Source organism: Hyperolius riggenbachi, chromosome 1, assembly GCF_040937935.1.
Source record: "Hyperolius riggenbachi isolate aHypRig1 chromosome 1, aHypRig1.pri, whole genome shotgun sequence".
Classification (NCBI taxonomy): Eukaryota; Metazoa; Chordata; class Amphibia; order Anura; family Hyperoliidae; genus Hyperolius; species Hyperolius riggenbachi.
Window position 1 is genome coordinate 386,425,448 of NC_090646.1, and position 21,844 is coordinate 386,447,291.

A 21,844-nucleotide genomic window follows, 5' to 3' on the forward strand; every position below is an offset into this window, starting at 1 on the left:
ATGTCGCCCGAGGGATCTAGTTCTGATCCCCAGTGAGTGACATTCATCATACTTTTGTACGAACCTTTATTCTAGTAAGGATAAAGGGACACTAATGTCATGTAGCAGAGGCTAGTGATGTGTATAAGAACTTTTAAATCAGGTGATAGATAGCACAAAGTGATCACTGTAAATTAGAGAGCCTTGAAAGAGCCTTGCAAATCTGTCATGCATTTCTATAAGTTCATATGAGTGGCAAAAAGCTACAAATCTCTGCTACAGAGTGGCTGGTATGTTCACATACTATGAGGAAATTGGAGCTTTCTGTCAATTAGTTACAACCAGCCACATGCTGAAACTGAACTGTACTGAGCTGGCAAGCAGAGACAGAAATTTTCATTAGGTAGCTGCTGTTATATAATAAAATCTATGAATAAAATGCAGTTGCAGCTTTTCGAGCAGATAAACTGTACTTTGGGAACTTGTAATTTGTAAACAGGCAATATTATTTGTGCACAAAAGCAAATATGGTAATTGTATGGGAAATAAAAAGAAGGAAAACACATTTTTATTGAATTTTAGAGTTTTATTCCGCTTTAACTTTATACATGCTTTGTGGTAAATGGTCTATTTTTCTCTTAACTATACATGCTCTGTTATAAATGGTCATACTTTGTGGATTGTCCCTGGCAATGTTTAGGACAACAAAAAATAACTAGCAGATTATTTGTGGATCTAAACTCAAAATTGAATAAGGCAGGGAGATAAGTGAATATAGATGCAGAGGTGGACAGAGTATATTTTTGCTGGCCTAATTAGCTTGCCACTTAAAGAGACACTGAAGCGAAAAAAACTATGATATTATGATTTGTATGTGTAGTACAGCTAAGAAATAAAACATTAAGATCAGATACATCAGTCTAATTGTTTCCAGTACAGGAAGAAACTCCAGTTGTTATCTCTATACAAAAAAGCCATTATCTCTACGACTTTCAAAGTCGTGGAGAGGGCTGTTATCTGACTTTTATTATCTCAACTGTTCCTGGACTATTTACTTTTCCTCTGGCAGAGGAGAGGTCATTAGTTCACAGACTGCTCTGAAAGAATAATTTTGAATGCTGAGTGTTGTGTAATCTGAACATATTATAGAATGATGCAATGTTAGAAAAAACACTATATACCTGAAAATAAAAATATGAGAGTATTTTCTTTGCTGCTAATCTTCTAGTAATTATTCATAGTACACAACCAATTCATTATATCATATATTTTTTTTCGCTTCAGTGTCTCTTTAAGTAGAGATTGCTTCAATGAGCCCCTGGTCAGTGGGATATTGAAGTGCGACTGTACAGGATTGCTTTGATAATGTGCCTTCTTCAATTTTGGATTTAGTTGGGCTAAATGAAGTCCTTGTCTATTTTGTATGCAGTGACAATTTCAACTTTTGGATTGCAGGGTAAGAGATACATTAACTGAAACCATCAGAACTTCTGTCAAGTAAGTCCTATGTTTCTTTCATCCTGAGTAGTGCCTTAGTCATCAACTTCTAGTATTTATTCACATGAAGAAGTAAAACTGGTTCTTTACTAAAAATGGATCTTTATTTTAGTTTAACCTGACCGGATAAGTCAATGTACAACTTGCCTCGTTAAAGCGGACCTGAACTCAGAACTTCCTCTCTGCTCTATAAGATACGCAACAGCATAAAACATTACTTTGTTACAGCTGATACAAATCCTTCAATAAATCTGCAGTGTATTACTTACTGCTTTCATGGAAGCAGACATATTGTTAATATCCTGTGCTTTCAAATGAGCCTCTCTGCTGTGGCAGTCAGCTGACACAGCTGAGAGATCAAATTACAGTTGTGAATAGACACAGATGAAGGGGAATTAGACAGGCTAAACTCTCTAAATACATACAGGGTGCATTTCTCTTTATTTTCATTTATCCTGTGCAAGAGTTCAGGTCTACTTTAAGCTAGTGACAGAGTTCTTCATAGTGGAAAGGAGCGCTTTATAGGTCCATCTTTCATTTTATTTCATGGCCGTATGCATAGTAACATTAGCTATGTTCAGACTCCTTGTTACAGGTGACTTTTTCAGAACAGTACTGCATTCCCGCAAGCTTATGCAGCAGCCCAGTGTCTCAGTATATCTTAACGGATAAAGAGTCACTGGACTGGGCACCAAGCAGAAATTATATTTTAAAATGTACCTTCTAAAACTGTTTTGTTCTTCACAAGATATCAGTTGCACACTTTTGAACACCCCATTTCTAACCAGCAGGTCAGCTCACTATCTGAATCTAGAGATAGCTAGAAAGACATTATTTGCATTAGAACTTCAAGGACAATTGTGTTATTTTTAAAGACCATAAAAGCTGCCCTCTACCACCATATTCTTCATTAATTATAGACCTTTCCAACCAAATCGAATTCCCTTTTTCTCCTACATTTTCTCCTAGGCGATAATGTACATCTTAATGAAATGCCTCTTAAGCCCCCATCAAGCAAGAAAATACTCAGAATTATTTTGACAGTACCTTTACACCTACTTTTTGGTACTTTTTCAATAGCAGGCTGCTGAAAAGTTATTTTGACCAGTTAAGATTTCAGTACGTGAATTTCACGTCGTAATTAGCACTTCTGTGCATTCCACCATGTGAAATTCACAGCATGCACTTTGATTTTCCGCCGCCACGGTTGTGCTTGTGCAAGTCAACCAGCAACAGGCTTCCTGCCTGCAAAAGATGTTAAGGTGGGCGTAAATCTGTAAACTTGGTGGCTGATTTATTATTCGATTCAATTATTATCGAATCTGAGGAAAATCTGTGCTGCCAAGAACATGCCCGATCAACAATTCGACCAATGTCAGGCCGAAATTGATCTCATCCCATTTATGAAACCACAAGACAGAAGGAGGGAGCAATAAGGAAATACAATTACAAAATGCATAGGCCCTTCCTTTCCTCCATAACTCCTACTAACTGTATTTGATTCCAAATCACCGCCCACAGTTTTCCACTGTTGATACCCTAAGGTCAGCACCCATGACAGTTAATGTATTACTGCACGGGGAAAAATCGATCGGTATTCAGCGTGTGCTTCAAGGCAGCCAACAGATCTCTCTCCAACCAGATTCGATCAGAGAGAGAGCTGTCTCTTGGTCGATCGGCAGCCAAAATCACTAGATGTATGGCCACCTTTAGCCCTTTTGTCTGGGCTATTTTACAAAAACCAGCGGAATAAATATATACTAAATCTGGTCCGTCCATGGTGCAGGGGCATCTTATGGACCTTTCCCCCCAATTGTTATGTCCCCCTTGTACTTCTCGTGTGCCATTGTGTCTCTCTGGTTCATCCTCTTTCCCTGTGTCTTCTTGTGTCCCCCTGTTTTCTTTTTCTGTCCCCTGCATCCTCCTCTGTCCTTCTCTTAGAGCTCCACTGAGCAAGTGAAGTGGGCCACTCAATGAGCTGGCTCAATTACCTCAGCGAGTGCAGTGATTGACTCAATGACAGAGTCATGATCCCACTCATGAGACCATCTGCTCCAGTAATAGGAAATTAATTCAAATCTTCTCCAAAGCTCATTGCATTTAAGCTGGACGCTGAAGGATGCTGCGAAGCTCTGATGGCTGGGAGCTCTAAGAGGAGGACAGGGAAGATTCAGGGGGATGAATGAGAACACATGGGAATGCAGGAGAAGGCCAGATAGACACTGCATCTGCCGTCTGTTGTACAGCGCAGTTACATCGTAGTGTTCTCTGCCTCAGATATCTCTTCAGTTCTAATGTCCTCCTGGCACAGCTGGGCTGTAGCCAGGTTTTGGAAACGCCTCTCCTCTGGCCGTGAGTGAATTTTTGATTGGTATGTGGAGCCAAATTCGGACCACTTTTAAGGGAGAAAAAGTCTGTCTTATGGTCCAAAACATTTGGAAACATCTGGGTATTCTGCGTACTATGTCATATTATGTGTATTTAGAATTGTGCTAGTTGATAAGGGATTCTTCTGCCATTAGGTATTGCCAGTAGTGAGCACGCCTCTTATAGCAAGCCTCTTCCTCTTTACAGAGACAGCCCTGTGGTGAAGGGGAATGCACTACTAGCACTCACTGGATTAGCTGTTGCTGTCTCCAAATATGAAAGCAGTCTTCCTTCAGAAACTGAAGGGGCCCCTGAGGTGTGTTCATGTATTTCTTTTTTTTTTTTTACAATTGTTTTCATTACATTGCAAATTATAAATAAGATTGTGGAATGGTCACCAATGTATATGCATAAGGCCATGTCTGCTGCACATCAATCATACTATACTTAGATTAGGTTAAGAAAAAATAAAAACTCCACCTCCAATGAGTAACAAACTAATTGTAGATATGAAAATCTAGACAAAATGTAACAGAAGAAACCCTGTACCCATATATGTGTAACATTCATGTAAGATAGTGTAGTTCTGCTGCTCCCATCATTTACACTGCACTACACTAACACCTGTCCTGCTGCCCCCGCCAGCTAAGCTACACAACACTCCCTCTGCAGTATTTCAGCTCTAACTGCATCCTGCCGCCAGGCTCCTCTCCCCCTCGCTCAGTTTCTGCTTCAATACGCGTTCCTCTCCTCTGTATCTTCCGATATCCTGGTACATTGCCACTGCCTCCCGCTATACAGCTCCTGTCCTCCTTTATGGTCGGTACATACTTCCTCATTAGTGGTTGGCCCATACTGCGCGCTGCGCAGGTGTGCCGCATGTCATGGGTGACCCTGACACGTGTGCCGCTAGGGTCACGCAGTATGGGGAAACCACTAATGAGGAAGTACGAGCCGACCAGGAAGGAGGGCCAGAGCTGTACTGTGGTAGACGGCTGCAGTGTACTGGGATATCGGAAGATGCAGATGGCAGAGAAGAGGAGTAGAACACATATAAAAGTAGGATCGGAGCGAGCGGGAGAGGAGCTCGGCAGCGGGATTTAGTAAGTGCTTTCCTGCGCACTCTGCACCACTTTTTACTGTACATTCGAAATATAAGATGCACCCACTTTTTCCCCCAGTTTTGAGGAAGAAAAGCTGTGTCTTATATTTTAAAATAATACGGTAATTACCTGTTGGGTCTTTTTCTTCTCAATCAAAGCCATGTAGCCTGCACCTTGCAGAAAAACGGAATGGTGCTTTTTCTATCTCCAGATAGTCATAGAATGTGACATTTAGACTGAATTTACTCTTTAAGTATACTAACAATTTAATATTAAATGAATGAGTGCACCTTTTATCCTTATTTTATTTCTATGGAGTTTAACTTATTATTATGGGTCAATCTAGCAGGATTTTTGTAGTTTGAGTACCTTAGCTATTATTTCTATTTCTTTCAGTTTATATTTATATTTTTTGTTTTGTTGTTACTATTTTACCTACAGATTGGACCTGATATTCTTCCCACCAGTGCCTGGATTTGCATGGTGATGGACACCCTTCTTAGTATTGTCAACAGTCATTACCATCCCAAGGGTAGAGTGTTTCCTTGGTTCCAACAGGTATGGTTACTGGATATAAAATGTTTAGTGTAGGCCTACAATTTTATAGCTTCCCCTCTGTCAGTCTTACACCACCATTGTCTGACCGTGTAGTTGCAACTTCAGCTCTTTATTGGTGCTGTCATGGTAAAGATCACCTCTAAATATGTGTTGCATGGTAATCATTAAAGTGTACCTGAGGCTGATTTTACATAATAAATGCAACACAGAGGCATGTACCCTTACATCCCTTTATACCTTTATGTCCCCTTGGCGACATTCTGTCTCCTAGATGTTTGCAGTAACATACCCCCTCCTCCCAAAAAAGGGTGTTAGGTATGCCCTTTCCCTGCCTGCCATTCATCGCACCCAATGCTGCATGCGCCACAGGTTACAATCAGTGAGAGGGCTGAGATGCGCTGCCGCTGAAGCAGTGCCGGGGTTGTGGCCATTTTAGCTGCACAATGCACAGTTTGCAATCATACCTGGAGAACGAATGGAGACTTTTGGAAAACTGCTCAAATGAATCATAAAGGTGCGCTAGTGCTGGTTTATATGTTTTGTTTTTTTTACAGTTAAGTTTTACTTCAGGTTCTCTTTAACAAACCATTCTTTTTCTCTCTGTTTGCACTTCTCTCACATGAGCCCTTATTCACTTTTTTCCTTCCTTTCTTTTCTCCTAGGAGATAATTTTTCATCTTCCCATTTAAAATATATTTTCAGCACTCTACAATTGTAAAAAATGGTGAAAAAAGTACTATCAAGATAATTTTGAGTATTTTCTTGCTTGCTGGTGGTTTAAATGGTATTTTATTGACAAGGTATGAAAATATCACCTAGGAAAAAAAAGTAAATTGCCTATGGGCCATAGTGGCTGTTCTTGGGAAAGCTGGCTTTGGTGGTTTGTATCATGCAGTTTTATGTACACAGAGTGCTGCGTGGTACAATTTGCATTAGGGCCATGGATCTGTATCTGTGTCACTGTCTACCAGACCCATTTCTAGGGGCATGTAGGCTGTGCGACCGCCTTGAGCACTATGAGGAGGTGGTGGGGGTGCTGTGATGGAGGGGAGTCGCGGCCACACTGAGTCTCAGCTGCATGGAGGGGAGCCCGACTTCCCCCGTCCCTTTCTCTTTCAGGGGCTCCCCCCGTGCTCCCCCCATGCAGAGCTAGTGCAGTGGTAAGCCTAGTACAAGCAACTCACCACCCTGCCATTCCAATCGCCGCTCATTTGCCGCTGGTCACCTCTGCATAGCCACTGATACACACTCTACTTCCTGGCTACCTATACTGGGGGCACCTATGCCTGGCTACCTATACTAGGGGGATCTATAGCTGGCTACCCATACTGGGTGTAACTAGACCTGTCTAACCAATTCTGCGGGGACCTATACTTGGCTCCACCAGGCAGATGGGGGGGCACAAAGATGCAGTGGCGTAGCTAAGGAGCTGTGGGCCCCGATGCAAGTTTTACAATGGGGCCCCCCTAGCACTCTATACATAACAATTGATATGACGCACCAAAACCTGCCCATGGCAACTACAGTGTCAGAGGTGCAAGAAGGGGATGGGGAACAGTTTAATGATTACCACTAATCAAAGTATCCATTAGAAGTGATTATTATGAGCACAGGACTAATAGAGAGCTAATACTGTAATTGAGGGAGGGCCCTTCGGGGCCCCTCTGGCCCAAGGGCCCCGATGCGGCCGCTACCTCTGCACCCCCTATTGCTACGCCCCTGCAAGGATGGGGGGGGGCGCAATTTTTACACCCTTGCCCTTGGTGCAATTTAGCCTAGAGACTGCCCTGCTGTCTACCGTGATGTCTGTCCTCCACCTAAGGCTGGTTTCACAGTGGGACGTTACAGGCGCACGTTAGAGCAGCCTGTAACGCAGCCCACCGCACAGCAATGAAAAATCAATGGGCTGTTCACAGTGCCCACGTTGCGTTACATAGTAACGCTGCGCCACCAGACAACGTACTGCATGCAGTACTTTCTAAGCGGCAGAGCCGCGTTAGACTGCTTGCACATGCTCAGTACGGGTGGGGTTTTTTTATTTTGGGGGCGGAGAGGAGGCGGGGAGAGGCCGCTACGTAGCCAGGCACATGGCTACTTAATATTCACTGCACTTGCAGTGTTTTCTTCTTGGAGCGGCCGCTGATTGGCTGGCGGGAAAACGTGATGCGAAGAGCTCCGCTCACGTGGTCTCCGCAGTGCCTCCGGCAGAGCAGGCGCACCAAGAGCTGCTTGTAACTCGGCTCTTGGTAGCGTCCTGCTCCAACACCAACAGGTATTGCGTTAGGGGCACGTTATGCAACCTTAACGTCCCCTCTAACGCAACGTCCTGGTGTGAAACCAGCCTAAACCTTACTACTCTTTATTGCCTTTTGCCTTGATCTCTGCTCAAACCTGACAATTCCTAATTGGTGCATTTTCATTTATTGACCATCTTAGTCAGTCTCCAGAATTGACTGTTGCTGGCAAAGACTTTTACTTTCCAGTAACTGGAGAAGCCTCCTTAGTGTAGCTCAGCTGTTCCAGCCTGCCACTAATGTGGTGGTTCTTTGAGTTACAAACTAGGGATGATCAATGATATGCAAATAATTCTGCATTTATGCAAATGTCTGTACATTTTTGATGCAAATATATTCAGCTTGAAAATGTACCAATCAAGTCCCATCCAGGTTTAACTTGATTGGTCCAATTTCAAGCTGCAACTATTTGCATACAGATTTACATAAATGTGCATAAACTCGGATGTATTTGCATATCATTGATCATCTCTTACAATCTGGTGACAGCTTGTAGCAACGCAGTCCAATGACCACCAGGGCTACCAACCCATCATCTTTTTTTGGGGATGCTCTAGTGAAAACCAAAGAGTCACTTAGACTTAGCTTCAGTTGAGGTCATATTACCTTAGCTGTGGTTGAGATCATAGCAGCAAAAAACAGTTGTAAGACAGCAGCCAGTGATGCATGCCTGCACAGGTTCCTGCTTGTGAGTGGAATGGCCACTGCCACCAGAGGTAATGCAACGTCTGTGGAAAATGTGGCTGCACTCTGTAGATGTATAATGATAATTAAGCACTTTGATTTTTGCTAAGTTACCTTAATTTATAAAATCTTGCAGAGGATTCTTGACTGTGATATTTTATTTTATTAGGTAAGAGATTCTATGTGTGAGCAGTCTTTATGCATTTTTTTCATGCTAGTCAACACCACTTACATATTCAGAATTCACGCTGCCACTTTAATGCCTAATTTGATACTTTGCCAACCCGTGAAGTTTGGTTTGCAGAAAATGAGTTGGCAGCTTTCCACGAGGCTCTGGTGGGAGAACGTAGCAGCAGATGGCTTATTTCCTATAGGGGGTTAATTCATTTTAATGAACAATACCCAGACATAAATAACAAGGAAGACAAGTCCCAAGACACTCTCGTTCAAATACATCAAGACACTAAGCACCAAGAGGTTCATATTTCCTACAATCAAAGACCACATTTATTCTAGTGCTGGGCTGGATTCCATTCAACACTGTTGTGCAATCATGATAATATTTAATCCAAACAGTCTCGCTGGTAATTTCCTGAGCCTCTATTCCAAGATTACATCCTCAGACTAGCATTGTGTAGTTCGTTGCATTTTAGTAATTTATTGCAAAAAATGTTAGAAGTCATCATAAAGGTAGTCATTAGACAGCAGTCTTATGATACCTTTTGGTCTCCTGGCAATCAGACAAAAATCAATACCTTAGAACACAGTATACCCAGGGGAAGCTCTGTTAAGAAAAGATGTTATTAGCCTGTTTGGAAATGTTCACCTGATAGCTTGTTATTCTCTCAAGACAATACACTATACCGTAGGTCCCTGTATTACACATTTACAGCTATCTGTAAGATGTTAGGAAGAATGTTAATGTTGAGGCAGAGATGTTATAGTAGATAGATTGTTTTTCAGACATTCTTTAATATCTTCAGATAATTGCTAATAGCAGGAATTGTGTATCAAGAAATACAATTTACTGGCTATCTTTAAGCTTGTAAGAGTAAGCTTTTGACCCAATAGATAGGGTCTAGTAGTTTTTTTTTGTTTTGTTTGTTCTGCTTTCTGAAGTACTAAATAAAACAAAACCAGAGCTTGTTTATATACTGGAACACCGGAAGGGGGTTCATAGATTTATTTGCAACTATAAATAAGTATTATTAAGATGCATTTATTACAATAGGACAATTACATGGATGCTTGCTATTCTATAAACAGCCGCCCAGCAAGCGGATCAACTCTGCCGAGCGACAGACGATACGTTTGTTCTTGCCGCCTGCTGTGTGACCGCGCTGCTTCTTCGGCCCTCCACTCCCCAGAAAAATGTCGCCAGCCTACTACGCATCTGTACAGACTCAGTCAAGCGATGTCACCTGAGGGATCAGGTCCCGATCCCTGTTGGGCGACATTAATCCGGTTTGTGTATGGGCCTTTATTTACAACAAATAGATTAGACCCAGTTTATTCATCACATGCCTAGGAATGCGCCGTACACCACGTGCAAGTGATTGACAGCGGCGCTCGCACAGGCACAGTAGAGGACGACCTGTCGGCCTCTGCACCGTCCGGGAGCCTTAGGCTGGGAGCGGAGGTGCTGCGAGGGATATAGCGGCTGCTAGGGGCTGGAGGAAGCCCCGGGTAAGTAGATGTCCTTTTTTCAGCTCGGATATTGCCTTTAAGCCTGGCCTGGAAGGATTGAATTCACAAGATAAGTTAATTTTAGAGATGATACAATATTTATTTTAGGCTGAAAGTAAATGTTAGTCAAAAGTCAGTCAACCTCACACAAACATTTAAAATTGCAACGGTGCCTAACATGGTACAATACTCTTCTGCTATAGTTACTAATAGTGTTCAGGAGAAACCTATTGTGTACCTGGACAGACTTTAGTTTTTTATTTTACTTTAATCTGGTAAATGAACACTACCTATGACTATTTAGTCTTTACTGACAGGTGCCACACAACTGAAACTGAAAAGCCTTGCTATGCAATAAGGATGCTTCATAGCATAGATTAGCATAAAGAGATAAAAGGATTGGCACTAGTTGCAATCCAGCAGCCTTTGGGGGTCAGGTGACTTCGTGTGCCTCCGGGTTTGAAGTTTACATTAATTGCTTGCAAGAAAAAAGGTTCGGGGCACCAATAAAGTTCGAAAGGTTTTCACCACTTTTTTTCTTCCCCATAACAGACACACACGGATGTATAGGCGGCCTTACAGCCGTTTCGTAAGTATTACTTACTTCCTCAGAGACCACGCACAAAATGGCACAATATATACCCAATAAGTGTAGTATCAGAGGAGGGACTTACCAATGCAGCCTCAGTACCATTACTGAGCTTGTAAATCGCCGCCCCAAGTGAGCATAGATTGTTGAGTCAGTAGTAGTAGTTTAATGCTATTAAGGGCTGAGCCCCTTTGGCAAATCCTAAGCGTTTGAGATTTGTTAACTATTTGCCAAGCGATTTTGAAGGAATGTGCAATTTTGCAGAATTCCTTTCATGCCCAGTTGCTCAGAAGATGCTGCAAGCAGCGTGTTTGCGATTTACTACAAATAGCATCTTTGTAGTGGAATCGCCCAGTAGGGTTCAGCAAGTGCTGCTAGTGGGACCTGGCCCTAAAATGTATTTTTCTGTTGTTTTCAGCAAGCTATGAATTTCCAAAACTGGTGTAGGCGCAATTTGCATTTTTTTCAAGCCTGGAATCTTTATGCTGTAGTACACACTGCCCAGATATTTTACTTTTCCTGCAAGAGTACATGCACTGACCAGAAGCTTTTGTTAAATATTTACCACACCTGCACTACTTCAGTGACTGGCAGCATCTTTGAGACTTGCAGTCTTTGTGAAGTGATTGCGTGTTTACCTACACAGAAAATAACTCATTAAACTGAAGTAACATTTACCAATAATCTTAGAAATGTGTAGGGCTGAGCATGGATTATTTCTCGTTCAAAGAGGAGATTCATTTTAGGATTTGTCTGTAAAAGATGCTTGTCTCCAACAAGTCCTTAAAGGAGACTTTAACAGAAAAAAAAATTGTGCAGTTACTTACCTGTGGCTTCCTGGAGGCTTCCTGGTCCCTTGCTGTCATCCCGTGCTACTCGGTTCCCTTGGTGTCACCCTCCAAACACTGTAAGAGTGGATTCTTGTTATTCACCTCCTCCAACTTGCTCCTGTAGCATTCTGCGTCTGCAATGGCCGCGACTGGAGGAAGTTACGGAACCAGGTACCGGAGCTGCAGGCAGTGGAGGACGGGGACGTGGGAGCGATCCGTGCCCATAGGGCTGGAGGAAGCCCTGGGTATGTAAAAAAAAGGTAAGTATCAGACATCCTCCGTCGCCTCCGCCAGACAACCTGCTACCTGGACCAACTAAACATATGCTGAAATGCCCTGACCTGCTTGGTCCAGCATTTCACAAAATAGTAAATTGCTCTTTGCAAGCAGCGAGGTTTCCTACCTCTTGAAAAGAAGGAATCATCAAGCCCCTTCTTAAAAAACCTTCCATGGATCCAGATGCAATGAGCAGCTACAGACCTGTCTCCAACCTCTCCTTTTTAGGTAAAGTTATTGAAAAGGCTGTCTATCTGCTACTTGAAACCAGGCTGTCAGTAAACAACATCCTGGACCCTCTACAATCTGGCTTTAAGAAACACCACAGCCAGGGGCGTAGCAATAGGGGGTGCAGAGGTAGCGACCGCATCGGGGCCCTTAGGCCAGAGGGGCCCCGTAGGGCCCTCCCTGAACTTCAGCATTAGCTCTCTATTGGTCCTGCACCCATAATAATAACTTCTATAGATATATTGAATAGTGGTAATCATTAACAAACTGTTCCCCATCCCCTTCTTGCACCACTGACACTGTAGTTGTCATTGGCAGGTTTTTCCGCGCCATATCCATTGTTATGTATAGAGTGCTTGGGGGGCCCCATGTAAAACTTGCATCGGGGCCCACAGCTCCTAAGCTACGCCACTGACCACAGCTGTGAAACAGCCCTCATGCAAGTCTGCAAGGATCTGCTCATGGCAAGGGACAGAGGGGAATGTTCCATCCTGTTGGATCTCTCAGCGGCTTTTGATACAGTTGACCATGAAATCCTGCTTAACAGACTGCAGGAGTACTGTGGCATCAGTGGATCAGTCCTCCAGTGGTTCAGATCATTCCTGACTGACAGAACACAGAGAGTATCCCTAGGACCTATAATGTCCAAACCTGCACCTCTACAATTCGGAGTGCCACAAGGATCAATCCTATCCCCTCTGCTGTTTGCAATCTACATGTTGCCACTCGGTACACTTATCCAACGACATGGCCTGACGTACCACTGCTACGCCGATGACACACAGCTATACCTGTCATTCAAACCTGGTGGAACAGACCCTACTCCTAAAATAAACTCTTGCTTAGCTGAGCTACAGGCATGGATGAATGATAACTGGTTGAAACTGAATGCTGACAAAACTGAGGTCCTCTTTGTCCAAAGCCAGTGCTCGCCATCAAAACAGCTCTCTCCTAAAGCAACACCAATCAGGATTGGGAATTCAGACATAAACAGCTCCAACCTCGTGCGCAGCCTTGGCGTACTAATCGATGGGGATTTGAGTTTCAGAAACCAAATTTCATCTGTAGTTAAATCTTCCTATTTTCATCTGAAGAACATTGCAAAGATTAAACATCGGATTCCCCCAGGGGATCTTCCAACCCTAGTTCACGCCTTCATCACATCACGGCTGGACTACTGCAATGCCCTTTATGCTGGCCTTCCCAAAAAGGACCTGCGTCGCCTGCAATTAGTGCAGAATGCTGCTGCCAGATTGCTAACAAACCAGCCTCGCCACTGTCACATTACACCGATCCTTCGCTCACTGCACTGGCTACCAGTAGAATGGAGAATACTCTTCAAGATTGGACTGCTGGCATTCAAATCCCTGCACAATCTGGGCCCTGGATACATGAAGGACTTGCTGAAGCTGCACCACACCTCTCACAACCTCAGATCAGCAAGTTCTATAAACTTGGTCACTCTCAGAGTGAACCTCAAAAAATCTGGAGATAGAGCCTTCTGTCATGCTGCCCCTACTCTTTGGAACTCCCTGCCACACCCAGTAAAGACAGCACCATCCCTGGAGCTATTTAAATCCAAGCAGACAAAGATAGCAGGAAAGCTGGCACTGCTGCAAGTGTTCAATTTATTGTAGCAAAGATAAAGTGCAAACGTGCAGCATCTTGCAAAAAGTATGGCATGAAGAAACACATACCCTAGTGAGAAGAGGCGTGGAGGATGGTGGGTGCTGGGCACAGGATGCCTGACGGCCGTTTCGCGCTAAACAGCGCTTCTACGGAGGCTGCAACACTGTTGGGCAATGGCTGCTGGTTAAATACTATTCAGAGCCAGCGTCTAGCGTCACTTCCGGTGGCAGCGCCGCCCCTACTTACGCGTCACGTGTGCATACGCATTGACGCGTTGCGTCAACGTACGTCACATGCGTACGAAAATCCGCGTGGCGCCTACAACGTACGCATGCCAATTAGATACACGCGTACTGCATAATTATGCATGCGACGCACGCGTCAATATGGTCGCATAGGGTGAGTGGAAACACTCCCCCCAGCGGCCAAACTTGAACAGGGCCTGACTCGGCCAGACCCACACCTTGGGTGAGGAGGGGGAAAGTAGGAAAAAAGGAGAAAGGGAGGGTGGAGTGGGGGGTAGGGGATACAAAAGATCAGGGGATCCTGAATAGAAAAGGTGTCATAGAACCCTAAGTGTCAGTGTGGCCAAATCGTGCTCCATCCGGGTGGAAAGTCCTAAGTACAAAGCACACAGTGCTATAATAGCTAAATATAGTGCGCTGTAGAAAATAGGAGGAGAAGGAAGGTAGGGGGGCAAAAATATAGGGAAGTAAAATAGCCCATATCCCGTGGTGAAGTGTCACCAACTGGGATAGACTGAACATGGAAGGTGAAAGAGGGAAGGTAGGCGAGTGGTTAATGTATGCTCCCACCATCTTCCAAAAAATTGACAGTACAAAAGATGACAAATTGCATACAAAGCATAAAGCATCAAGGCAAACAGAACACATAATAGCATGTCAATTGTAGGGGGGTCCAGGGAACAAGGGGACAGGAGGAGGGAGAAACAACGGACACACACAAAGATGCACACGTGACGCGGAAGTAGGGGCGGCGCTGCCACCGGAAGTGACGCTAGACGCTGGCTCTGAATAGTATTTAACCAGCAGCCATTGCCCAACAGTGTTGCAGCCTCCGTAGAAGCGTAGTTTAGCGCGAAACGGCCGTCAGGCATCCTGTGCCCAGCACCCACCATCCTCCACGCCTCTTCTCACTAGGGTATGTGTTTCTTCATGCCATACTTTTTGCAAGATGCTGCACGTTTGCACTTTATCTTTGCTACAATAAATTGAACACTTGCAGCAGTGCCAGCTTTCCTGCTATCTTTGTCTGCTTGCCATTTGATGTTGTTGCTTGAGCACGCTGAAGAGGTTTAAAGAAGAGGTATATGTGTAGTCCTCCTGTGCAAACTGCCTGTTGTCGCAGCTGATGTGTGCATGCCATTTCACTGTAGTGCCAACCATCTGCTTTTCTATGAAGCTATTCAAATCCAGACTGAAAAGCCACCTGTTTAGCCTGGCATTTCCGGACTTATAAAATTCTTCCTCTGTACCACGATGGTCTGAGCCATGCTTATGCGCTTTGAGTCCTATGGGAGAAAAGCGCTCTACAAATGTTGTTTGTTGTTGTTGTATCGGCTGTCTCTGGTTTCCTTTATATATCAATGTGAAAAGACATATACCTTCAAATTCCATGTTCAGTACACAAGGGCCACCAACCAGGGATGTACAATTACCGGTTTGCAGTAAAAAAAAATGCTACAATATATGAAAATAAAAACTTGCTGTACCGTTACATTTGTTTCGAAAGCTAATGCAAATTATTAAAGTTTTTCATTTTGTTTTATTACATTAACAATGTAGTTATTACATGGAAGGCTTTTTGAATGCTGAGTGAAAATCTCTAATAATTTATATTATGGCAGTAAAAATGGATTTAATTGACTTCAGTTTAAAAAGGAAATCTCTCTTCTGCTTGTGTTGCTTCCATACCTTCTCCTTATCTTGCAATAGCAGATTTCTCTTGGCTATGGTGTCTGCTATTGTAGCATGACCACTCAAATTCTAAGGCACTGCAGGGAAAGTACCAGCATGTATAAAATTAGTAATCTAGACAGGAAAAAAAGTTAATTTGCCTGTTTAGTACATTATTTTCACCTTGCTCCTATTAATAAAACTATAGTGAAGGAGTGAATGAGACTAATTAGCTAAAGTTCCTAAGTGAATTAGGGCAGTGTTGGGGTCAGTGAAAGTTGGTAGTATGCTGCTATTTATTAAATTTGAAGATTCGCCAGCTGTAATTTATCACTTGGAGACTGGTTAATTTATTGTTTATGGATGTGACTTTGTGTTAGGCTCAATCCTCCTCTAGTGGTGTGTTCGCTGTCAATTAAAGTGTCTGGGGAATGCAGTGTAACTGTTCTCGCTGTTTCTGTTCAGAAGGCTGGAAGCTGACTCATAGAAATTAAATATCCCCTTTTATGACATTTGTAGGTAGCTATTGGCAGCTGTTTGTTGCTATATTTTGAGTTTACAATAATAAGATAGGGTGCGCACCCTATCTTATTATTGTACAGTTCCTACTTTTGGTGGTTGGGGATACCACCTTTTTAGGGTAGCAGCTGATTTAACAGACAAATCATCACCTTCGGGCGCAGGAACTACATTTATACTAATTAGAATCAGAATATTTTATTTCGCCAAGCACGACTGGGCCGTGCCCGGAATTGGGTTTGGCAAGTACAGGGCAAGTGTGAAAAAGAACAGGACATACAATACAACTACATGCACACATAAACAATATAAAGATACAGTTACAGAAATTGGTCACATTTGAATACATTCACATAGCAATATGCTTCCATGCGGTCAGATTTAGAGTCTAAGAGTTCAGGTAGTTTACGGCTGAGGGGAAGAAACTGTTCTTGTGCCTTGTGGTCCTGGTGTAGATGGATCGGAATCTCCGGCCTAAAGGGAGTCTACTGAAGAAGCGAAAGCCTGGGTGGGACGGATCGTTAGCTATTTTTTGAGCTCTGGAGCGCAGTCTTGAGTTGAAGATTTGATCAAGAGAGGGGAGTGGTTTCCCGATGATTCTCTCCGCTGATCTGATGACCCTCTGCAGTTTGTGTCTGTCGCTGGCGGAGGAGCCAGCATACCAGACCAGGATGGAGGAGCAGAGGACAGATTCAATTGTGGCTGTGTAGAAGCTCGTCAGAAGCTCGCGGGCCATACCGAACTTCTTTAGTTGGCGTAGGAAAAATAGCCTTTGCTGGGCCTTTTTCTGGGTGGAGGTTGTGTTGGCTTTCCAAGTCAGGTCCTTAGAGATTGTCGTGCCGAGGAGGCCTGTACAGGGAACATTCTCAACTACCATGCCATCAATGCTGATCGGGGGTGGGGTGGTGGCATGTTTCCTAAAGTCTACAATCATCTCAACCGTTTTTCCAGTGTTCAGGACCAGGCCGTTTTCCTTACACCAGTGGCAAATTCTGTCAACCTGAAGACGATACTCCTGTTCATCATTCCCAGAGATGAGGCCAACAATGGTGGTATCATCCACGAACTTGATGACTTTGACAGAGTTTGCAGTGGACCTGCAGTTATTCGTGTATAGGGAGAATAGGAACGGCGACAGCACGCAACCTTGAGGGGCCCCTGTGTTGGTGGTCCTTGGTTGAGAGATGATAGTGTCCAGCTTGACAACCTGGGATCTGTCACTTAGGAAGTCTGTGATCCAGAGGCGAAGGGTAGGGAGGACCCCGAGGGCAGCAAGATTCTCTTTTTTGGGGGCTGATGGTGTTAAACGCCGAGCTGAAGTCAAGTAGAAGGATCCTGGCGTATGAGTCAGGTCTATCCAGGTGTTCATTTACGAGCTCCAGGCAGATGTTTATGGCGTCGTCAGTAGACCTCTTTGCTTTATACGCAAACTAGTACGGGTCCAGCAGGGACTCAGTGGACAGCTTGAGGAGAGGCAAAACCAAGCTTTCAAAGGATTTCATGATGACAGATGTGAGAGCCACCGGCCTGAAATTGTTGAGGTCTGAGACACCATGTTTTTTGGGGACAGGGATGATTGTGGACCTCTTGAAGCATGCAGGGACCCTGCCTTCCTGGATGGACTTGGTAAAGATGGATGAGAGAATAGGAGCAAGCTGCTGCGCGCAAGTTTTCAGACAGGCTGGTGAAACTCCGTCTGGGCCTGAGGCTTTCCTTGCATTTAACTTTGACAAGTGTTTCCTAACATCGTCCTTGTTCACCGCTAGAGGGGGTGGGCTTGGGGGCGGGGAAGCTAAGTCAGGGGAGAGGGCAGGAGGCTCAGGGGGCCTTGCTGGAACTGGCAGGTTCTCAAATCTGCAATAGAACTTTTTCTATTGCAGGTTTTCGGCAAGCTCGGAGCTGGGGGTTGCGTGCTGGGGTGGGGGCTTGTAGTTCGTGGCAGCCTTAAGCCCCTTCCGGACAGTCCTTGTGTCCCTTGAGGAGAGGTTCTGTTCCAGTTTTACCGCGTAGTTCTTTTTGGCGGCTCTCAGTTCCCTGTTTAGGGTGTTTTTTGCCCTCCTATACTCCTCACGGTTACCCGACTTGAACGCCAGTTCCTTGCTTCTGCGCAGTTGCCGAAGTTTATTGGAGAACCATGGTTTGTCGTTGGGGTAGTGTTTGCGGATTTTTGTAGGTACACACTGGCTCTCACAGAAGCTGATGTACGAGGATACAATGTCTGCCCACTCATCTAGGTTTGGTGTTTCCAGAGCCTTCCAGTCCGTACAGTCGAAGCAGGCTTGAAGTTGAAGTTTAGCCTCGTCCGACCATACTTTGCTGGATCTTAGGACTGGTTTTGCAGTTTCCAGGCGTCTCCTGTAGGTGGGTATCAGGTGAATGATGCAGTGGTCCGATGAGCCTAGTGCTGCCCACGGGGTTGCCTTGTATGCATCTTTCAGGACCGTATAGCAGTGGTCCAGAGTGTTGGCGTTCCTGGTGGGGCAGGTGACATGCTGGTGGTAGCGTGGCAGCTCTTGGCGTAGGTTGACCTTGTTAAAGTCCCCCAAGATGATGAATAACGAGTCCGGGAGGGACGTCTCCCACTGTGTGATGGTATCGGTGAGTTCGCGCAGGGCCGTTTTGACATCAGCGTCAGGGGGAATGTACACCCCAACAAGGACGAAGGAGGAAAATTCCCTGGGTGAGTAAACGGGTCTGCAGTTTACCAGAAGGAGTTCCAGGTCTGGGGAGCATCTCTTGGCAAGAACAGAGGTGTTGGAGCACCAGGCAGAGCTGATGTAGAAACAGATGCCTCCCCCTCTCCTTTTTCCAGAGAGCATGCTGTCACGGTCTGCTCGGATGATGCTGAAACCAGGGAGATGGAGGGCGCTGTCGGGGATGCCATCGTGTAGCCATGATTCTGTGAAGCAGAAGACTGGGGTGTTGCTGCCAAGTTCCCTCCTGTTGCTGAGGAGCCGCAGTTCGTCTAACTCGTTTGTGAGAGAGCAGACGTTTGCTAGGAGGACCGCAGGGATGGCTGAACGCAGTCCTTTCCTTCTTAGCCTCACACGGACGCCGGCTCGGCAGCCTCTCCGTCGCTTGCCGCCATGGGGCCCTGACCCAGAGGCAGTGATTATTTAGACATGGCTCCAGACGGAGTCAAACAGGAGCCTGGGTGCAGGGCTGCGCAGGGTTCCCATTTTAGGAGCTGTGATCTGGTGTAGGTGTGGCGTGTGGGTTGAGGGGGCATGGGTGTGGAGCCACTAAGTGGGCGCAGAGGCAACTTGCAGTGATTGTTCAGCAGTGCCGTACAGTACAGTCCATACTGCGACCCAGCTACAGTAACCGTGCAATCCAGCTTAATATTGTGTCAAACGCAGTGCGCTACGGTAACAGTGCAACACAGTCCCTATGTGACATCGTAAACAGTGCAACACAGTCCATATTTCCTCAAGCTACGGTAGCAGTTTGCCCCAGTTCATCACCCTCCTGCGGTAACAGCGCAACGACCATTTAGTGAACCCCCGCTAGTACAGTTCTACACAATTCATATTGCAACCCATCCGCAGATCAAAACATATAGATCGGTATGGTCATATGGCCTGTCTGCAGGGGTGAAAAGCAGTGGTGTGTGGCAGTTGACCAGGAAGCAGTGTTAGGTAGGTAGGTGGTAAAGTAGGTGGCCCTTCAGCGGTGCTAGGTAGGTTGGTGGAAGGCAGGCATAGCACAGAAACAATCACAGTGATGCACCAGACCCAGCAGACTGGACTCTCACCTGGTAAATCCTGTGTGAAGTTGATGGAGCAGTGGACTACCAGCCGTCTCTGTTCGGAGGCTGAGGGACTTCAGTAGACTGCAGCTGGCGGTGTGTGGAGGAGGATCGGCACGTGGGGAGGCCTGTTGTGGAGGCCTCAGCTGGTGGTGTGTGGAGGAGGATCGGCACGTGGGGAGGCCTGTTGTGGAGGCCTCAGCTGGCGGTGCGGAGGAGGATCTGCACGTGGAGAGGCCTGGAGTGGAGGCCTCAGCTGGCGGTGTGGAGGAAGGATCGGCACGTAGGGAGGCCTGGAGTGGAGGCCACAGCTGGCGGTGCAGAGGAAGATCGGCCTGGGGGAGGCCTGGAGTGGAGGCCTTCAGCTGGCAGTGCAGTGCGGAAGAGGATCGGCACGTGGGGAGACCTGGAGTGGTGGCCTCAGCCGGCGATTCAGTGCGGAGGAGCGGGTCGGCCTCACCTGTGTCGAGGCGGAGGAGCCTGCATGCGGATGCCGCGCCGTAGATGCGCCGATGAGCGGTGTGTCTCGCTGGGTTCTGTGAGGGCGGCTTGTTCCACTGCGAGGCAGGGGTCCGTCCTCACTGGCTGGACAGTGGAAGTAGTTTGCTGGCTACGGCAGGACGGCAACGGGACACCCGATGCAGCCCTGGAGAGCTTGCTGATGGAGGTGAGGTGACCTCAACTTGGGTGGTCGCGGCCGCGTGCAGACCCAGTACGGACTCCGTTAGCTATCGGCAGAGCTAGAGAACCGAGGGTCCTGGGAATATAGCTAGGGAGGCACCTGTGCCGAGGAAAGATATGCCAGCAACCAATTAACTAAGAAACAGCTAGAAAACAACAAAAAAAGGGAAAGTCACAGGAGCCCTGTGAGCCGAGGCAGCCTCACGGCGCCATCTTGGTGTATAGTGCCCCTTATATTTTGAGTTTACTTTTTGCCATGTTGTCAATAACTTGTTTGACTTTGTGCACCATTTTTATGAACATATCCTGTGTATTGGATGCATTTGTTTATTTATTTTTTTGCTACATTTCTAAAATATAGAGCTCAAAATAATGCAAGAATCCTAAATAAAGACACAACAGATTTGTATGAAGTGACGGACAAGATTAAAAGTGAGAAGTGTAGGAAAACAGCTCGTTTTGGCCAATTCAGGAAAGTCCATATTATATACTGACCTAGATTGTAATCCTACACCTGTCTATTAAATATGTAATTCTTAAACATCATTGAGATTTATCTGAAAACATTTTAATTAACCACCAGAGTGCTGTGACATAAATGTGGTGTGGTCATATGCAGGGCTGTGGAGTCGGTGGAGAAATCAGAGTAGTTTTCAGGTACCTGGAGTCTGAGTCGGTGGTTTCATAAACTGAGGAGTTGGATGATTTTTGTAAACACTCCATAGCTCTGACAGGGCTTTAGAGTCGAATTTGAGGAGTCTGAGCAATTTTTGTGTATCTGGAGTCGGAGGTTTCATAAACTGAGGTGTTGTCCGATGATTTTTGTACTGCCTATACAGCCCTGGCCATACACAACCCTGGACATACACAAACATTGTTTGCTGCAGTTACATAAACATGGCATTTTCTATATCACTGTAACTATGCTGACTTTATCCATGCATCTGAGACAGTGTGCAGTGTGGAGTCTGAAATATTTTTTAACCCTGTTATAGGAAATTGATTCTCAGTTTTTAAAGGGAATCTGAAGTGAAAATAAACTTATGATATAGTGATTTGTATGAGTAGTACTGCTAAGAAATAAAACATTATTAGCACAGATATGAGTGTCGTATTGTTTCCAGTACAGGAAGAGATAAGAAGAGCACTGCATTCTTTTTAAAGTCATGGACAGCACTGTCTTTTGAAGCACTTATCTCAACTGTCAGTCAGTGTTTGTTCTTTGCTTATGGTTTTCCTGAAGAGAAAAGTTCAAAGGGT

General features: G+C 45.1%; 1 protein-coding gene across 3 annotated transcripts in view; it reads left to right on the plus strand.

The window, feature by feature from the left end:
• FOCAD (focadhesin) overlaps positions 1 to 21,844 on the plus strand; it is a 256,927-nt gene that overhangs the window by 177,238 nt on the left and 57,845 nt on the right. For all 3 annotated transcript variants that reach the window (XM_068234405.1, XM_068234403.1, XM_068234404.1), the window contains exons 24-26: positions 1,435 to 1,476; positions 4,051 to 4,159; positions 5,388 to 5,504. In XM_068234405.1, the coding sequence (XP_068090506.1) occupies positions 1,435 to 1,476; positions 4,051 to 4,159; positions 5,388 to 5,504 (268 nt within the window). The remainder of the gene's footprint in view (positions 1 to 1,434; positions 1,477 to 4,050; positions 4,160 to 5,387; positions 5,505 to 21,844) is intronic.